Source organism: Hesperophylax consimilis, chromosome 16 (genome assembly GCF_061612785.1).
Source record: "Hesperophylax consimilis isolate HC1 chromosome 16, BYU_Hcon_1.0, whole genome shotgun sequence".
Lineage (NCBI taxonomy): Eukaryota > Metazoa > Arthropoda > Insecta > Trichoptera > Limnephilidae > Hesperophylax > Hesperophylax consimilis.
In genome coordinates, this window is record NC_142851.1 from 12,804,402 (window position 1) to 12,820,909 (window position 16,508).

A 16,508-nucleotide genomic window follows, 5' to 3' on the forward strand; every position below is an offset into this window, starting at 1 on the left:
CTTGCCACTTTTCTTTGCCGTTTTCATGGCCATGGCGTATTGGGAAGGAAAATAAATCGGTCCACTTCCGAGTGCTCTTTTAACTTTGTTTCGTGTTTTGGTAAATGAGACAAACATCACACATAACTTCTTCGGTGTGAAAAAAGAAAGATTGTATGACTTGAAAAACCTGGCTACTTGAAAAGTACTGGTAGTAGCGGATTCCTGCAAGGTTTGACTCCTTTCTTTCTTTTAGATAATCTCTGTGAAGTTCGGCGATAGATTTTCCACCATCTATACTCCCGAGAACTTTGAGATCTGCAGTAATGACTAGGAATTCTGGGATTTTTTTCTACTTGAACTCTTCACTTGTTCTTTATCCAATTTTCGATCCTTTCCATGCTTTCCTCTCATTTCCGAGCTTAGCACACCTGTGCTTTTGTCTGTTTTTTCTCTGTCCGATAGGTATTTGTTCTCCATCTTTCGTTATGGAGTATGATTGATTAGAGCACCTTTCTCTTTTACGATTCAATGTAATCCTCTGATACTTGGGAACAACTGCCTGTGTGCTATCTTTTGAATTGAATTTTCTTTGTCTTTGCAAGTCTCCCATTCCCCAAAACATTCCAAAAATCTCTTTCCGATAGTTTTCATAATTTTTTTCGGTGTACTTGAGTTTACAGTTGTGGCAAGGAGGCTTCATGCTTAGTTGATTCATTCTTCCACGGGTTTTAGACTCGTATTCCTCACCGCAGTTTCGCATCTTATTTGCTAAAGTTCTCTTATTAAATTTACCTCTTTTAGTTTATTTTTTAACTGGGAGAAATTTTTCCCGGAAACAAGACATTTTGGCATATATGCCGGTTTGTTTTAATTGAGGCTGCTATAAACGCTTATGTTAAGTGCAAACCGGATTATCTGCCAGTAAGTCATACAATAAGTCATATCTGGGTAATAATAAAAATGTACTTTTGTGAGATAATTCAGTTTTACTTACATGATGGACGTCTTTTCCCCTTGAAGGTTTTGAAGCAACTGGTGTATTGCGGAATAGATCTGTCTTCTGCTAAAAAAATGGCGATTCCCGCATAAATGCATATCGGCCCATCGCCATCCGACGGATTTTTATTCAACTATACGATATGCCGGTTCGACATAAGAATAGAAGGGAAAAAAGTAATTTTTTGACACCAACAACTCAAAAGCTCAATTTTTGCACATATGCCGGTTTGATTTAACAACGACGATATGCTCTCTAAGTTTGGTAATCATAGAAAACTACCTGTTATCCAATTCCGATGCAATTACTCTCCCCCCCAATCCCCATCACCTTCCTCACCACAAACAAGGCGCGTGTGTGTTCATAAAAAGTGCATATTACTGAAAAAACTTTTATTTTTAAAATTGTCAATGGTATTATAGACAGCCCTGATATATTAAGCCTAATTACCTTCCATATACCCACTAGAACCACTCGATCCAAAATTCTTTTTAATTTCAATAACAATATCAGGACTGAGTCATTTAGAAACTCGCTTATACCTAGATTGCATGCAGTTGGCAATGCTTTCTCAGAAGTAGTAGATGTGTTCAACTGCACGGAATATAGTTATAAGAAGGCTATAATAACATACCTCTGTCGTAATTATCAATGTTATTAGGCATAATACCATTCTATTCATAAGTTATCACAGAACCTAAACTATGCACTTACATCAGATATCAGACAGAAGAGTGTTATCTAATAATTTTATATACTTAATCAAAACTATAATTTTTCCCAAAATTGTTATGAGATGTCTTACTGACAGCCCTGTTTCAATAGAGCTAACTCTTAGTTCTCAGCAAATTCAACCAAATTCAATATTGAAGGTAACAATAACCTCAATACTAAACTACTGTACGGATTGAAAATAAAAATGCTATTGTACCTATGTATACCAGATGTTATTCTTGTTTAATTTTCAACATAATTTCTCAGTAATTATTCTGTTTAACATAATACTGTTTCGCTCCTGTGAACCACTGTAAACATAAATCATGTATATTGTAAAAGCCTTTTACGGCGTCTAAATAAATAAATAAAAGTGCCAATGATTTACTGCTGGGCAAAAATGGTCTATGTCAGGTTAAAGCGGAAAGAGCTAAATAATCACTCAGTGATACATGGTGAATGCCAGTGACCCCCACTTCAGGTGAAACGTGATTTTTACCATCAGGAACATAAAGGTTAATAGCTAAGCTAAGCATTAGCAAAGCAAGAAATCAAGTCATTGTTTTGACCGTGTCCTAATATGTAGTAATAATTATCGTAATTGGATAGCTTTTGATTTATGATGAACTGTGCAGTTCCTCGTGTATTATTATTTAGGAATGCGATTATTTGATTGACGTCATTTGCCAACATTAATAGACCAGCAAATAAAGGATTGTTTACTTTAATTACTTTGCAGTAAGCACCAGTATGTTTATCTCAAATTGAATATGCAGACTCAGATGAGTACAATATCAATGGCAGATAAACAGTCCCACACAAATCACCTTATGAGCCATTGAAATATAAATGTGTCAAAAATAACCTTAAGTGATTTTTCCTCATTGCAATTTCCTCATTGATCTGAAAAATTTACAAAAATGGCTATCTAAAAGAAAGGCTTTGATAATGTGAATGGTAATGACAAATTGAAAGATGATTGAATGGGAGGATCGAAATGTATGAATGAGTAATTATAGAAATTGTGTAGATATTAAGATAAATATTATATGTAATATAATAAGTATAAAACATAAATAACTTAAATGATATTAATATCTAAATTAGCAGCGCTTCTTTCGTAGAAAACATGGTGCGGGAAGTCATAGCTTTTTATTTATAAAAATGATATTCAGATTTTAATTTAACCCCATTCATCGTTGTAGGCATATTTATGCATTGAATGCCTGTATGGCTTTTACTTTTTTTTTTGCAATACTCGCCTTGGAGATTTTGGAAATCTGATTTCCGAAATTTTATGTCAAATATGTTATCTGAATTATTTACCCTACTTCTTTTACATTTACTTTAATTGTACATATTTAACACTTTTTAGGAATGTATCAAAACCAACAGAAAATTTTCCGGAGCTGGTTTTGCAACTCCACGATTCATATAATATGTTGTATGGTGACCATACTACATATTATGTTTATCATCTACCGTACTATGGTCACATCCGCCCTGATAATGGACACTGCAAGGCTGCCCTAAACGTTGGCTGAGGAGGAAGCATAACACAGCTGATGAATCTAAAAATCAATCAAATGTTTTAGATATCCCGCCATTCGCGCCGCATCTCTCAGCTGGAGGAGCTGAACGCCATGCCGCTTTACCCCACGGAGGAGGTGGTGTGGAACGAGAGCGCCGTACCCACCGAGTACTACAGCGGCGAGGGCTGTCTGGCGCTGCCCAAGCTCAACCTGCAGTTCCTCACTCTGCACGACTATTTGCTCAGGAACTTCAACCTCTTCCGGCTGGAGAGCACCTGTGAGTTACCTTCTGCTATTGTCTGTACAATCAGGCCGACATTTTGCCTTGTGGATTTTCCAGGAACCTAATTGTAATGTCTGTTCAAACTTTCAACAATAATTGTAACATCAATATTAAAATACTGTAAATACAATCTATTATCTCGAGTAACATTTAATGAAGACGTGACATTGGACAACCATTCACACTCTTTTATAGTCCTTTCCTCTCGTTCTCTCATGACCCTTTTATACTAGAGATCATTCCCACGGTCGTTAAACTAACCCCTGTGAATATTGAAGGATTACTGCACTTTGCCATAAGTTATTTGCTCTGGATGAATTGTTGTATTTTCACGCACTTGAATAATTGTTTTTTTTAAACTTTCAGATGAAATTCGTCAAGATATTGAAGACGCCATTGGCAGACTTTCTCCCTGGTAAGTTTTTGATTCTATTATGCAGCTAGATAGTTATTATTAGTTATATTATGTTGTTTGTATTCCTTATTGGATCTATCTGTTTTTGATATGTACAAGTTTGACAATCAAATCATATAATTGTGTTTACCGAGTGAGTCAAACGGCGCTCTGTAAGTTAAATTAAAAAATACAAGAGGATGGTCTAATGCACAGGTTCTCAAAGTTATTTTGACCACGGCCCACTAAGATTTAAAAAAAAATGTAGTGCCCCCCATATTTTTTAACTTACCTTTTTACATTACCATCTGTTGCGTATCTTAAAAACAGTTATTGTAAATGTAATTTTTAAACATGCATTATTATATGGATAGGATATATTGGGTGTGAGTAAGTTAGAACAAGTAAGATAATCATGTCAATTCATGCAGGGTTGTAAAAATCGCGTTTTTTAATAGACAGCCAGGGTTCTCATTGCCTCGCAAAACCTGGTCCGCCATCAATAGGTTAAGGTGTTCCCATAGCCGCTATGCCCACATAATGCACATATGGGGCCTTAAAGAGTCGGCGATGTGTGAATGTGGTGCAGTGCAGACCACTGAACATGTGGTCAACGAAAGCTCACTCCATTCATTCCCCGGCGGGATTGATGAGGTTCACATGGCGACGCCTGAGGCCCTAGACTGGGTCGCAGACCTAGATGTCCCCTCTGACCCCCCCACCATACGAAAGAAGAAGAAGAAAGCCCTGAAGAAAATAATTTCCCTCAGGGCCTTTGTCATCTTTGGGGATGCTTTCGATGGCCACAAACACGGCACAAACTGAAGGTGGATAGTCCGATACAGTTTTCCATAAGTGAGGAACTAATGACGGTTAAAAAGTTGTTATAAGGAAGTAAAACAAACTATCATTTAATTCAGCTAGATTCCGTCGGATTTTTATAGATAGAATTTGTCTGCCGTCGCTATTCTAGATATCTTTAACGCCCCCTAATTTTCTTTGGCACAAGGGGGCGTTAACGACCACTTTGAGAAAGACTGCTGTAATGCAATTTACAGTCCGATACTAGCTTTACCTAAACTCTCATGTTATTTCTTTCATGCTTATTTTCACAATCATACGGTAACAATATGATTAACGTTAACGATCACAGTGCAATAATATTACTTAGTTCACTCCGCAGATTAAATTCATTAAAAGTTATATGAATTTAGTTTTATGTGAAATATATTTGTCGTTTGAGGAAAAAAAATTCTAAAAAGAACAATCGCCCGTGAGCGCGTTGTGATTGATATTGCAACTCCCACGGGCGTGATTGTCAATGAATGTGTTAACTGATATTTTCTGGAGATAATTTTATAATAATCACATAATTTTTTGTCTAGACAGCATACTAGCATACTTTTGTCCGTAGATGTACATAATTTCAAACCCTCATTTGTCATGTTTCCACTGACTTTCAACCGTAGTACACAGGAGGTTAAAAACTTGTTAAATTAAGTCAGAATATTAGATTGAGTTAAGGCGATGCCATATGTAGTAATGCAAAATCATGTGTTTTTGGTTTGAAAATTTGGTCGCCTAGAAATGTTTCAGATACTTTAATTAAATACTGCTAGTAGAATACATCTTGGCCTTTGAAATAATCGAGTATTTTTTAGATAAGTCTTTTTATAAGCCCAGAAAAAAATAATGTATAAGGCCTATGAAAACTGCTTTAAAGTTCAAAATCTGCTACTTACGAACCCATTTTCGGCTATGATTTTATTGTATAATGTGGCAAATTAAGTTATTTATAAAATGATTGTAAAAAAATTCAATATTTATGCCTGAACATCCACAAAATAAAATAAAAGGCACTTTTTGGCCATGTTTTTTTCTTGCATAAATCAAAACAGGCAGATGGTGTTAAGCGGGAATTTAAACCTTATCGCCATCTACGTAAGGGTTGTTATTGAGAGCGGCTCAATTTAAAATATTACACGACGTAGTGCATCGCCTTAAGTCTATTGGACATAACAATGTTTGCTCTGTCTTTGTATCACAATCTAACTTAAAACCCAGCATTCCGAATTTCTACCGACATATAACATACGTCCCTTAAACACTTTAAGTTTTTAAACTTTAAAAAAAAAATATAATTTGAAGATAATCTTTGCTCAGATACCGAAACGTAATTACATATCTAATTCCCGCGAAAAAAAAAATCCTCATTATTTTCGGAAAATTATAAAAAACACATTTGGTTCTGTTATTTAACATACTACAGATATGAAAAAATTCACAGCGTTTCTTTAAATGCTATTTAACTCAGTTGTCGAGAAATTTTTATTCTATTTTAAATAAGTCGTGATTTATAAAATATTTTCACAACACATAATAATATTTAAATATTAGCGCGCTCCCTCTATCATTCGTATTTACATATCTCCCTTTCTAACTACCTTCAGTAATTTTCATCTTTTTAAAAGCTTATAACCGAGCCTTAGAGAAGCAAAATTTATTTATCTCAAATTTTCCAGGAAATCAGAAGATGGTGGGATATTCTTTGGTGGCTGGGCGCGCATGGCTCAACCCATATCAGGTTTCGCCGTGGTGGAAGTGGCTAAGCCCAACATCGGCGAGAAGAAGCCGTCGCGCGTGCGGGCCGACGTCACCGTCATCCTGTCCGTGAAGAGCGACATTAAGTCCGAGTGGGAGAACCTGCGCAAGAGGGACGTCTGCTTCCTGATCACCATCAAACCCACGCAACCCATTGGTATGTCACTTTTCTTCTTCTTTCGTATGGTGGGGGGTCAAAAAGGAACATCCAGGTCTGAAAACTATTCTAGGGCCTCACGGATCGCTATCAATTGTTCCAGAAGCTTGGAAAAAACTTTTGGTCTCACCTGGGATTTTATTGTTGTGAGATAAACGGAAATTGTGTTGCCATATGAATTATAATTTCATCATTTGGCAAAAGTGGAACACCCCGAAGATGGGAAATATATATTTTTAATAAAGTTTCATTCAAAATTCGAATCATTCGCCGTCAATGAGAAGTCTGAAATAGAAATCGCGTTTCAATCACCTCTCTAAAATATCAAGTTGTCACATAAATGAGCAAAATTAACAATATAATAGTACATGAACTGTCAACAAAAGTTTTGATCCAAAATATTTTTGGTCACATTTTGTGTATTTATTGTTTTGTTCATAGTTTGGTTGAGAAGTGCCAATAATGCATAATGTTTCTCAGCTTCCGTGGTGGAGAGGTAAGGCTCTCGACTAGCGCGCCAGAGGTGGTGGGTTCAAATGCCGGCGGCAGCGCAATTCAATTTTATTTGGTTTATTTGTGTTATTTCACAATTTACTTCTATATAATAATATATAGTATATTTGCGGCACGTTCCAGAGTGGAAAGTACTCTCAGTATCGCCATGGTGTAAGACCACCATTCAGAATTGAAACATTGCTTGACGTGGCTTTGATCAGATTTAAATAGCCAGATACTTCCCTACTTTCCTCTTCCCCATCTCCTTCCCCACCCCATTACCTTCATCCGCACAATGCACCCCAATTGGGAATGCCTAAGTCTCACTGGTTCCAGATGGTTGGGAGTAGTTGGAACTCTTGTGCAGTTTCACATTAAATTTTTTTTTTTTTAAATGGTTTGCACAAAATCATGCTAAATAAAAAGTTATTGCCGATATCTATTTCGTCACTTTATAACTATTATATACAGGTACCAAGTACAACCACCAGAAGCCGTTCCTCTCGCAGACTGGCGTGGTGTGTGTGCGCGGCTGCGAGGTGGAGGGCATGTTGGATGCAGGAGGGCGCGTCATTGAGGACGGCATCGGTGAACGCCCTCAGCTCGCCGGCGACACGCGTACCTTCCGCGTCTGCCTCGATCCCAACCAGTATGCACAAGACCTGGATGCGGCCAGCAAAGGAAAAGAGGTGAGCACTTTTCTACTATTTCAGGAACCAACACAAGCTGTTCTGAGCATATCCTTGAAATTACAAAGAGTTTCTTTAATTTTCTTCATCGTGGCGGAATTTGATCTCTTCTTCTCACCTCTGAATACTGCTACTTCTTCTTCTCTCATATGGTGGAGCGTTGAACGAGAACATCCATCTGTGAGTCATTCTAGGGCCTCAGGAGTCACCTTGTGGACTTCATAATAATTTCTATGATTCAATGGTTTTTTGTATTTTTTTAAAAATATTTCAGGATGTTTATGAGTCCTTCAGTGTAATAATGCGCCGTAAGCCGAAGGAGAACAATTTCAAAGCCGTGCTGGAGACTATCCGAGAGCTGATGAACACCGAGTGTGTCGTCCCCGATTGGCTGCACGACATTATCCTCGGATACGGAGACCCCGGACAGGCACATTACTCCAGGTGAGCCTATTTTCTTTACTCAAATTTGCTTTTTTGTTACTGCTTTCTGATGAAGGTACTAGCCTGATGATGCTTATTCCCATTTGTTTTTGTTTGTTTAACCTTTTTGTTTTAATTTCAGAATGCCCAATGAGATTGCGGCTATGGACTTTAACGACACATTCTTGGATATGGATCACTTGCGAAATAGTTTCCCGACATATCAAATCAAAGCTGTCACGGACGATCCTAAAAAATTGGTCCGGCCATTTAAGTAAGTCAAATATTTTAATAAAAGTATTAGAGCTGGGTCAATTCATCGTTTTACACGAACCGGTTCGTTCACAACCGATGCCGTACCAGGTCATATATTGTATTTGTGAATAAATATATTTTTTTAGATAATCTAAAATAATAAGTTTAATAATGACATATATGTAAATTCAATGGCTTTAAACGACGGAAAGCAGTTTATCTGTTTCCATATCTGTGATGTATGGTTATAAGTTGGGTATTCAAGCGATGATGGCACTAGTCGGAAAGCTTACTTCAGAGTCTTACAGATGTCGCTAGAGTGTAGCAATTGCCTGTGGGATATTATTGTCAGACAACAAGCTTCCAGAAACAGAGAATTACCAACCCTCGGGTAATGAACAGTGTAGCTAAATCCAGACTTATTTATTGTCACGTAAATAAACATAATTATAGTAAAAGAACCTTTTACTCTATCGAAGAGTTCCCAACACAGAAATCTGCAAGTAAAGCAGAGACATAACAATATCAATATTCAGAGTTAAGATTTTTTGAATGAGAGAGGGCGAATCCCAAACGAAATGTATGGAAATCTCCAGGGATCAAGTCTGTTTTTGTAAATGTCTCGGCGCGTGAGTGGTTAACTGATAAATGCTGATTTTTTACTATATCAAGTATTTATAACCAAAGGTTAAAACATACATTTTGATAATTTTTGTGTTTTTATATTTTCAGATTAACCTTTGAAGATGTGTTGCACAAAAATGATGAGGATGGCGAAGGTGAATCATCTGCCAAAGGAAAGAAAAGTATTATAGTGGAGCCCCATGTGCCCCCAAGTAGAGGACCTTACGTCTTCAATGAACCAAAAAAGTATGTTGTTACTTTATTATGTATACTATGTAAAATAAATTAAATAACTGAATTATGTACAATTTTACGAAAATGGGGTAGGATGCACGAAGGTAGGAAGGGCGTGGAGGTGTTCATACAAATATTTCCCAGGAGACTTGTAGTTAATTTTGAGGAAAGAAACATGAGGGAAGGGGGAAATTTCAAATTAACATGCGGTACTCTTGCCAATTGTTAGTCAAATTAGCAATAGATGGCGCTAAATAAAAATAATTTTAACTTTGAATAAAGCTTGTTGTGAAGTGTAAAAAAGGAAAAAAAAACAAATATCTTATTTATGTAAAAGTATTTTACAAGCCAGACGACGCACGTTAGATAGTAAAAATGCGCTTTAATGTTTATTTTTATTTATTTATGTAATTACGACGAGACTATTTATGTGGTGCGATATGGTAAAATTCAATTTTTTCTCAAAGTTAAGTTTGAAGGTTAGGAAATATGCATAAATTATTAAAATAACACAAACTCAACCCTAAAAATCTATTTTGTCAAATCAAATATGTGAAATAGTTGTCTCCGTTAGATATGTAAGTTAAAATATAGTGTTTTTTGTTTTAAAGAGTCTTTGCATGCAGTAGAATTTGACAAGTTTACAAAATTATGGTTTTATTTTGTAATTTCAGAAATGCTATCCTGTTCACTCCAACTCAAGTAGAGGCAATCCGTGCGGGTATGCAGCCAGGACTTACGTTGGTTGTGGGACCTCCCGGAACTGGTATTTAATAATATATTTCTTATTATATAATTGATTTTATTTTCTAAAACATTCCATATCCGTGTAGGTCTTTTTGCTGACATTATGTGAGAATCCATTGTACAATTCATGTGAGCCATGATTGTAAATACTGCTATAAGCACTCCCAAACTTTAACCTTATCTACGCGGCTATCGCTTGTGTGATCCATTGGCAGCTATCCCTGTACGCTATATCACATATAAGTGATGCATGTAGTTCTTCTAAAACACGTACATTGTGTCAAAATATGGATAGATTCAATTTATCATCCCTATCATGAAATTATAATATGAAATTCCTCTCCCGTTCGCCAGGTAAAACCGACGTGGCCGTGCAGATAATCTCCAACCTGTACCACAACTTCCCGTGGCAGCGGACGCTGATCGTGACGCACTCCAACCAGGCGCTCAACCAGCTGTTTGAGAAGATCATGACGCTGGACGTGGACGAGAGGCATCTGCTGCGTCTCGGACACGGAGAGGAGGCCCTTGATACTGATAAAGATTTCTCCAGGTAATGGTAACAGTAATAATTTCTTGTACATCAATACAAGAGTTTGAATCTTATTAATTGCCGTGGGAAGAGAAAAATGTTATCTTAAGATGCGCACATGTATGTGTGCGAATAAACTCTGTCCTCAGTGCAATACATGCATTTATTTTCATAGAAAATGTGTAAATGTCACAAACAGGAATGAGGTGAAAAGGAGTAGATAATCTGTTTCAATTCTGCGTTTCACTAAAAATTCTCGTCAGTTTTCCCTTTCTGGATTTCACTTGGTTACTTGTTTTAGTTTACAATGTTATTTTCATCACAAGATCTTTGATAATATACAATATCGGTGATTTAAAGCACACTTATTGTATTTCCAGAATAGTTAGTTTTGAGAAAAAAGCATTTGATATGGGTTAGCACATACAGGGTGTATCGGCAAGTACCCGACAAACTTTAACCAGCTATTCCTTAGCACATTTGGAGTGAAAAATGTTATGGGCGCTTTGCTGTCCGGTAACATTTTTTTTCCATTAAAAACAAAAAATAAATAAAAAATCCACACTCCGTCACTGTCATTTGCATTGTTTCTCGGGTTCAACAGCTGTTATTAGCAAGTGTGTCAAAAAGTGTCCTCGCTCTTACGTACACACTAAATAATAATAGTTAAAAATGAGACGAATGGTGCCGTGCCATTTCGTTGTGATTGTAAAAGCGCGCCAACGTAGGTATGTACGTACATTATTCAACGAAACTCGAACAAAACATTGCCAGATGGGTTTTCAAACTTTGACAAAGGATAAAACATTGGTGACATGTGGTGAAAATATGAATAATAAATTTTTTATTAAAAAAAATGTTACCGTACAGCAAAGTGCCCATAACATTTTTTACTCCAAATGTGCTAAGGAATAGCTGGTTAAAGTTTGTCGGGTACGTGACGATACACCCTGTATAGTGTCGGTGTTATACAGAATATCTAAAAACATTAACATTTTAAAGTATAATTTGTGAATGTTGGGTGTGTTCAGCGTTGTTTAAAAAAAATTGTAACCTTTGTATAGAAGTTTATTTCGTAGACGGTGAGAACCCAGCCGTGACTAATTTTTAAATAACAAACACAAGTAATACACAACAAAGCAATGAAAATTAATGCAGTAATTAAATGATCGCGGCACTTAAGAAATTTGATAGAGCTGTATTGAATTGCACGTTTAAATTAGTAAGAAGAACTGCCCGTGTCGCGCTCGTGTGGCCTTTATAAAGAAGGGTGTTACAGAATCGAAAATTCAGGTAGGTACCCGGCCGGCCAAGACGCCGCGTGGTAACTTCTCGCACCGTACGGTTCGACCAATGGCGGTGGCATATTACGAGTGCTAACTGGATGACACCAGTGGTAGGTTCCGGGCTAGTAGCTTCTCGCTAGATATATAATTCAAATTTGCCTAAAAGTGGGCATACAATAAGGGTGTTTTAAACCTTCCATATATCTCTTTGACTGCTAAAATAATCATTCAGCATAATATGTATTTGTAGATATATTCATTATTATTATAATATCCATTTCCATATCCATATATTCATTCGTCAGGTGGGAATCCTTGTTCTACCAAAATACAACAACAATAGTCAAAGTTAGTGTGCACGCATTTATTTTATCCTGACCAAATCTTCTGAAGCAATCATAAAAGTTATCTAAATCAAAGTATTTCACTGGTCGACATTGGTGTAAAAATTATCAATTCTTGCAAGTTAGTGACGGCTGTTTAAGCCCCCGTCCCGCCCGACACCTACACATCGCCCGCCGCGGTAGTGCGGTACTTGCCTTACCAAAAATCCAGGGGTATACAAGTGTTACAAAAAAAGAGATTATATAAAAAATAGCTCTAAGTGATAAAGCTTCCCATTACATCACCAAGGTTATATTAGTTACATTTTATTTATACAGATATTATTTGAAAAAGAACTTAATGCTAATGATGTTGGTTTACAGATATGGTCGTGTGAACTACGTCCTGCTGAAACGCCTGGCTTTGCTGGAGAGCGTGCAGCGCCTACAGGAGAGCCTGGGGGAGGTGGGAGACGTGGGAGCCACGTGCGAAACTGCCGCACATTTCTACCTCTACCAGGTTGTGGCGCGCTGGGAGAAGTTCCTCTCCATCTGCAAGAACACCAAGCAAAAGGTACTACATAGTCCTCTGTCAGCGTGACATGCGGTGCCATGACAAACTGTTTTCTCACTGTTCTGTTTTATAAGTAATAAATAAATAAGCAGAATTCCTTATATACTTGCGATATTGATAGCTGGAGGGGTTCATAAGTACCCTCACTTGAAGCAGAGTTCACACATTTGTTTGTAGAAAAATCAGAAACTTTCTGTTTTAGTTTCCTCCTTTGCCAATTATCATTGATTTACTTTCCTGAATCACAACCAAAGTATTTATTTAATTTGATAGATTTTCCTCAGGATGTAAATCAGGACTTTTCATAAGTGTGTGTTAACGATTTTAATGCTTTGTTCGCAGGAAGTACCGGTGAGCCAAATTGCCGCAGATTTTCCATTCCACGGTTTCTTCGACAATGCCCCCAAACCACTCTTCAAAGGGAAGACTTATGCCGAAGACATGGGCATAGCTGAAGGATGCTTCAGGTAATATTTTATTCGGTTCCTTAACAAAACGGAACAGTGATAAAACAGAATATTGAAGAAAAGTGAAGAACCTAAACTAATTATTTTCTGTTTTTTCATTGTTCTGTTTATCCGGATAATGTTTTATTAGTTTCTAAAATGAAATACCAATGTTGTTGAAAATACAGTACTCTCTCAGTTATCCGCTGCTCGATTATATGACTTTCCCAGTTATTTTTACTATTTGAAAGCTCAAAATCAAAAAAAAAAAAAAAAAAAAAAAAAACTCAAAATCAAGCTTTATAATTTGCCAGTATTCGTATGTCAAATTCAGAAGACCGCCGCATGCCCATACTCTAGCGTTCTTCATGGTTCTTGGAAGAGCGTCAGCGGTATTCTCCGGTTATAGCTGAAATTTCACGCCAAAAGGCGCTGTTCTTTAACGAGAATATTCATAAAAAATTGATTTCTGAGCTAATGAACGCTGATTAAGAAAATTCAATGGAAGAGTTGACATATTGAAGACTTTTTAAGTGGCTTAGGACGGGTTGTTTCGGCGACTTTGAACAATTATTAAAATTTCAAAGTTAATTTTAAAGTTCTGTAAAAGATTTTTTTAAGTTCTGTTATTATTTCAGTTCTATCAAGTAATTGGCCTATAATTACGTAATAACAGAACTTGAATAGGACATTCACAGAACATGAAAATGACCCTGAAATTTTATGAATTGTTCAATCATCCTTAGTGCCAGTTGTTTTCACACAATTTGAACAATTCATCAAATTTAAAAGTAAATTTTCAAGTTCTGTGAAAGTTCTATTGAAGTTCTGTAGTCATTAATTTCAATTATTTGAAACAACTAACCCCTGATGATATATGTAATAACAGGATTTGAATAGAAGTTTTACAGAACTTGAAAAAGAATTGTTCAAATTCTGTAAACCAACACTGGTTTACAGAATCAACACAACGGGCACTGGGCATACTGTCTGAAAGTTAGAACAGGTTGTTGTACAATTCATCAAATTTCAAAGTTAAAATTGAAATTCTGTGAAAGTTCTATTCTAGCGGATTAGTGAGAGAACAACGTGACATGACCGGTCAGTGGTTGAGTGGGCATAGCGCTTGGTTCTCACCCGAGCGTCGCGTGTTCGATTCCTCGGCTGGCTAAGTCCTCCATCACAACACAAGCAACATTTTCGGCTTTCTGTGGTGGTAGTAGGAGATTTTCAAACATTGTTGGGTTATTCGTAACCTGGGAATGTTTGTCTTTCTTTTTAAAAATAATAATAATAATAATAAATAAAAAAACGTAATTTTTTTTGTCATTTGCTAATTTTGGAATATTGGTTTTTACAGGTACATTGAACGGATATTTGAAGAACTAGACGAATTCAGGGCTTTTGAGTTGCTCAGATCAGGTCTGGATCGGTCCAAATACCTTCTCGTTAAAGAGACCAAGATCATTGCCATGACTTGCACACACGCTGCCCTCAAGAGGAAGGAACTGGTCGACATGGGTAAACATCAAAAATACTTTTTTCGGTTGTGTGTCTGTCTGTAACTCTGGTTCAAAGAATTCTATATCTCGGATTTGCTTTGAATTCAAGTGTCATTTTCAAAATTGGAAGTGATTAAATGATAACTCCGTAAAGTACCTACCTTAATATAATATTTTTTACTAGATTTCTTTTCTATAAATTTAATTAGTACTTAAAGTACTTACCTGTAATAATTTTATACCAGAAAACTATTTTAATAATAAATTGTACATTTTAAATGTGTATTTATTTTGTTTACATTTGTTAGGGACAAGTTAAGTTGGATTTGTGATTTGTCAAGAGCGCTTTTTAGCTAACATGCAAATATCAATTTTAATTATTAATGATAATTAATAATCCCAATTTTTATAACAATTTATCAATTCAGGTTTCAAGTATGATAACATCCTCATGGAAGAGTCTGCCCAGATCCTGGAGATCGAGACGTTCATCCCGCTGTTGCTGCAGAACCCACAGGACGGCTTCTCGCGCCTCAAACGCTGGATCATGATCGGAGACCACCACCAGCTGCCGCCCGTCATCAAGAACATGGCTTTCCAGAAGTATTCCAACATGGAGCAGAGCCTCTTCACCAGGATGGTGCGCCTCGGAGTGCCCACTGTTGATCTGGACGCCCAGGGCAGAGCCAGGGCCAGGTAATTCATTTTACCACATATTCATTTTTTTATTTACGCACTTAACTACTCGAGCAATGGAGATTTCCGGGTGATCGGTTTTCGATTTGGCCATTCCATTTAATTAATATCATACCTCCAAATATTAATACAGAAACAAATTTAAGCCAATGAATAGATTTCACCAATATCCCACATTCTTATGTTTTATAAAAAAATCATTCATTTTTAAAATTTTTTATATTTTATAAAGTCACCTACCTAAATTTGGGTAGCTATTGCTCGAGTGATTATGCCATTTATGTAAAAAGTCTTAATTACATTAATGTATGTATTAAATTTTATGGTGACCAGGTATCTCATCAAAATGACAGTTCAACACACCTACAAAAAGTGATAAAAAACTAGGTTATATAGGTTACATAGTTAATAGGTTACATAGGTAACTATTTAACCTAGTTTTTGTTTCATTACTTTTAATGACTATATCACTTTTTAACTAACTAACTAACCATCACGCCGTTTCTCCACAGGGGTAGGCAGAGAGGGCGGACCGCCAAACAACTCGGTCTTGGCACACAATTCTTGCCTCATTCACATTCATACATCGTCTCATACATACTCTTCTATTATTCTGACTCTTGACATGGCCCGACTCGAGTATCTGATTCACTTGATCGTGCCATGTCTTCCTCGGGCGTCCCCGACTTCTGCTACCATTCGCATTTGCATCATATATCCTCCTTACACTCCTATCTTCGCTCATTCGCTCTACATGCCCAAACCATCTAAGCGTCCCTTTCTTAATCTTACTCATTACGCTTACATCAGCCTTGCACTCTTTGCGGATCTCCACATTCCTCACACGATCAAACATGGTTTTACCACACATACGCCTCAGGGATCTCATTTCAACAGCATTCAATCTACTTTCATCCTTTCTTTGCCAGTTCCATGCCTCACTTCCATACATCAAGGTAGGTACCAGCACTCCGTTGTGGACTGCTAACTTCGTTTCTTTGGACAAATTTTTGTTAGCGCCA

At 36.8% G+C, this 16,508-nt stretch overlaps 1 protein-coding gene across 1 annotated transcript in view; it reads left to right on the forward strand.

Moving 5' to 3' along the window:
- Window positions 1–16,508, forward strand: part of LOC149416723 (RNA helicase aquarius) — a 168,344-nt gene that overhangs the window by 136,597 nt on the left and 15,239 nt on the right. The window contains exons 10-22 of the mRNA XM_089640622.1: window positions 3,289–3,502; window positions 3,875–3,923; window positions 6,425–6,660; window positions 7,627–7,844; window positions 8,119–8,288; window positions 8,410–8,541; window positions 9,255–9,392; window positions 10,055–10,146; window positions 10,482–10,680; window positions 12,653–12,842; window positions 13,185–13,309; window positions 14,649–14,809; window positions 15,219–15,486. Of these exons, the coding sequence (XP_089496748.1) occupies window positions 3,289–3,502; window positions 3,875–3,923; window positions 6,425–6,660; window positions 7,627–7,844; window positions 8,119–8,288; window positions 8,410–8,541; window positions 9,255–9,392; window positions 10,055–10,146; window positions 10,482–10,680; window positions 12,653–12,842; window positions 13,185–13,309; window positions 14,649–14,809; window positions 15,219–15,486 (2,192 nt within the window). The remainder of the gene's footprint in view (window positions 1–3,288; window positions 3,503–3,874; window positions 3,924–6,424; window positions 6,661–7,626; window positions 7,845–8,118; window positions 8,289–8,409; window positions 8,542–9,254; window positions 9,393–10,054; window positions 10,147–10,481; window positions 10,681–12,652; window positions 12,843–13,184; window positions 13,310–14,648; window positions 14,810–15,218; window positions 15,487–16,508) is intronic.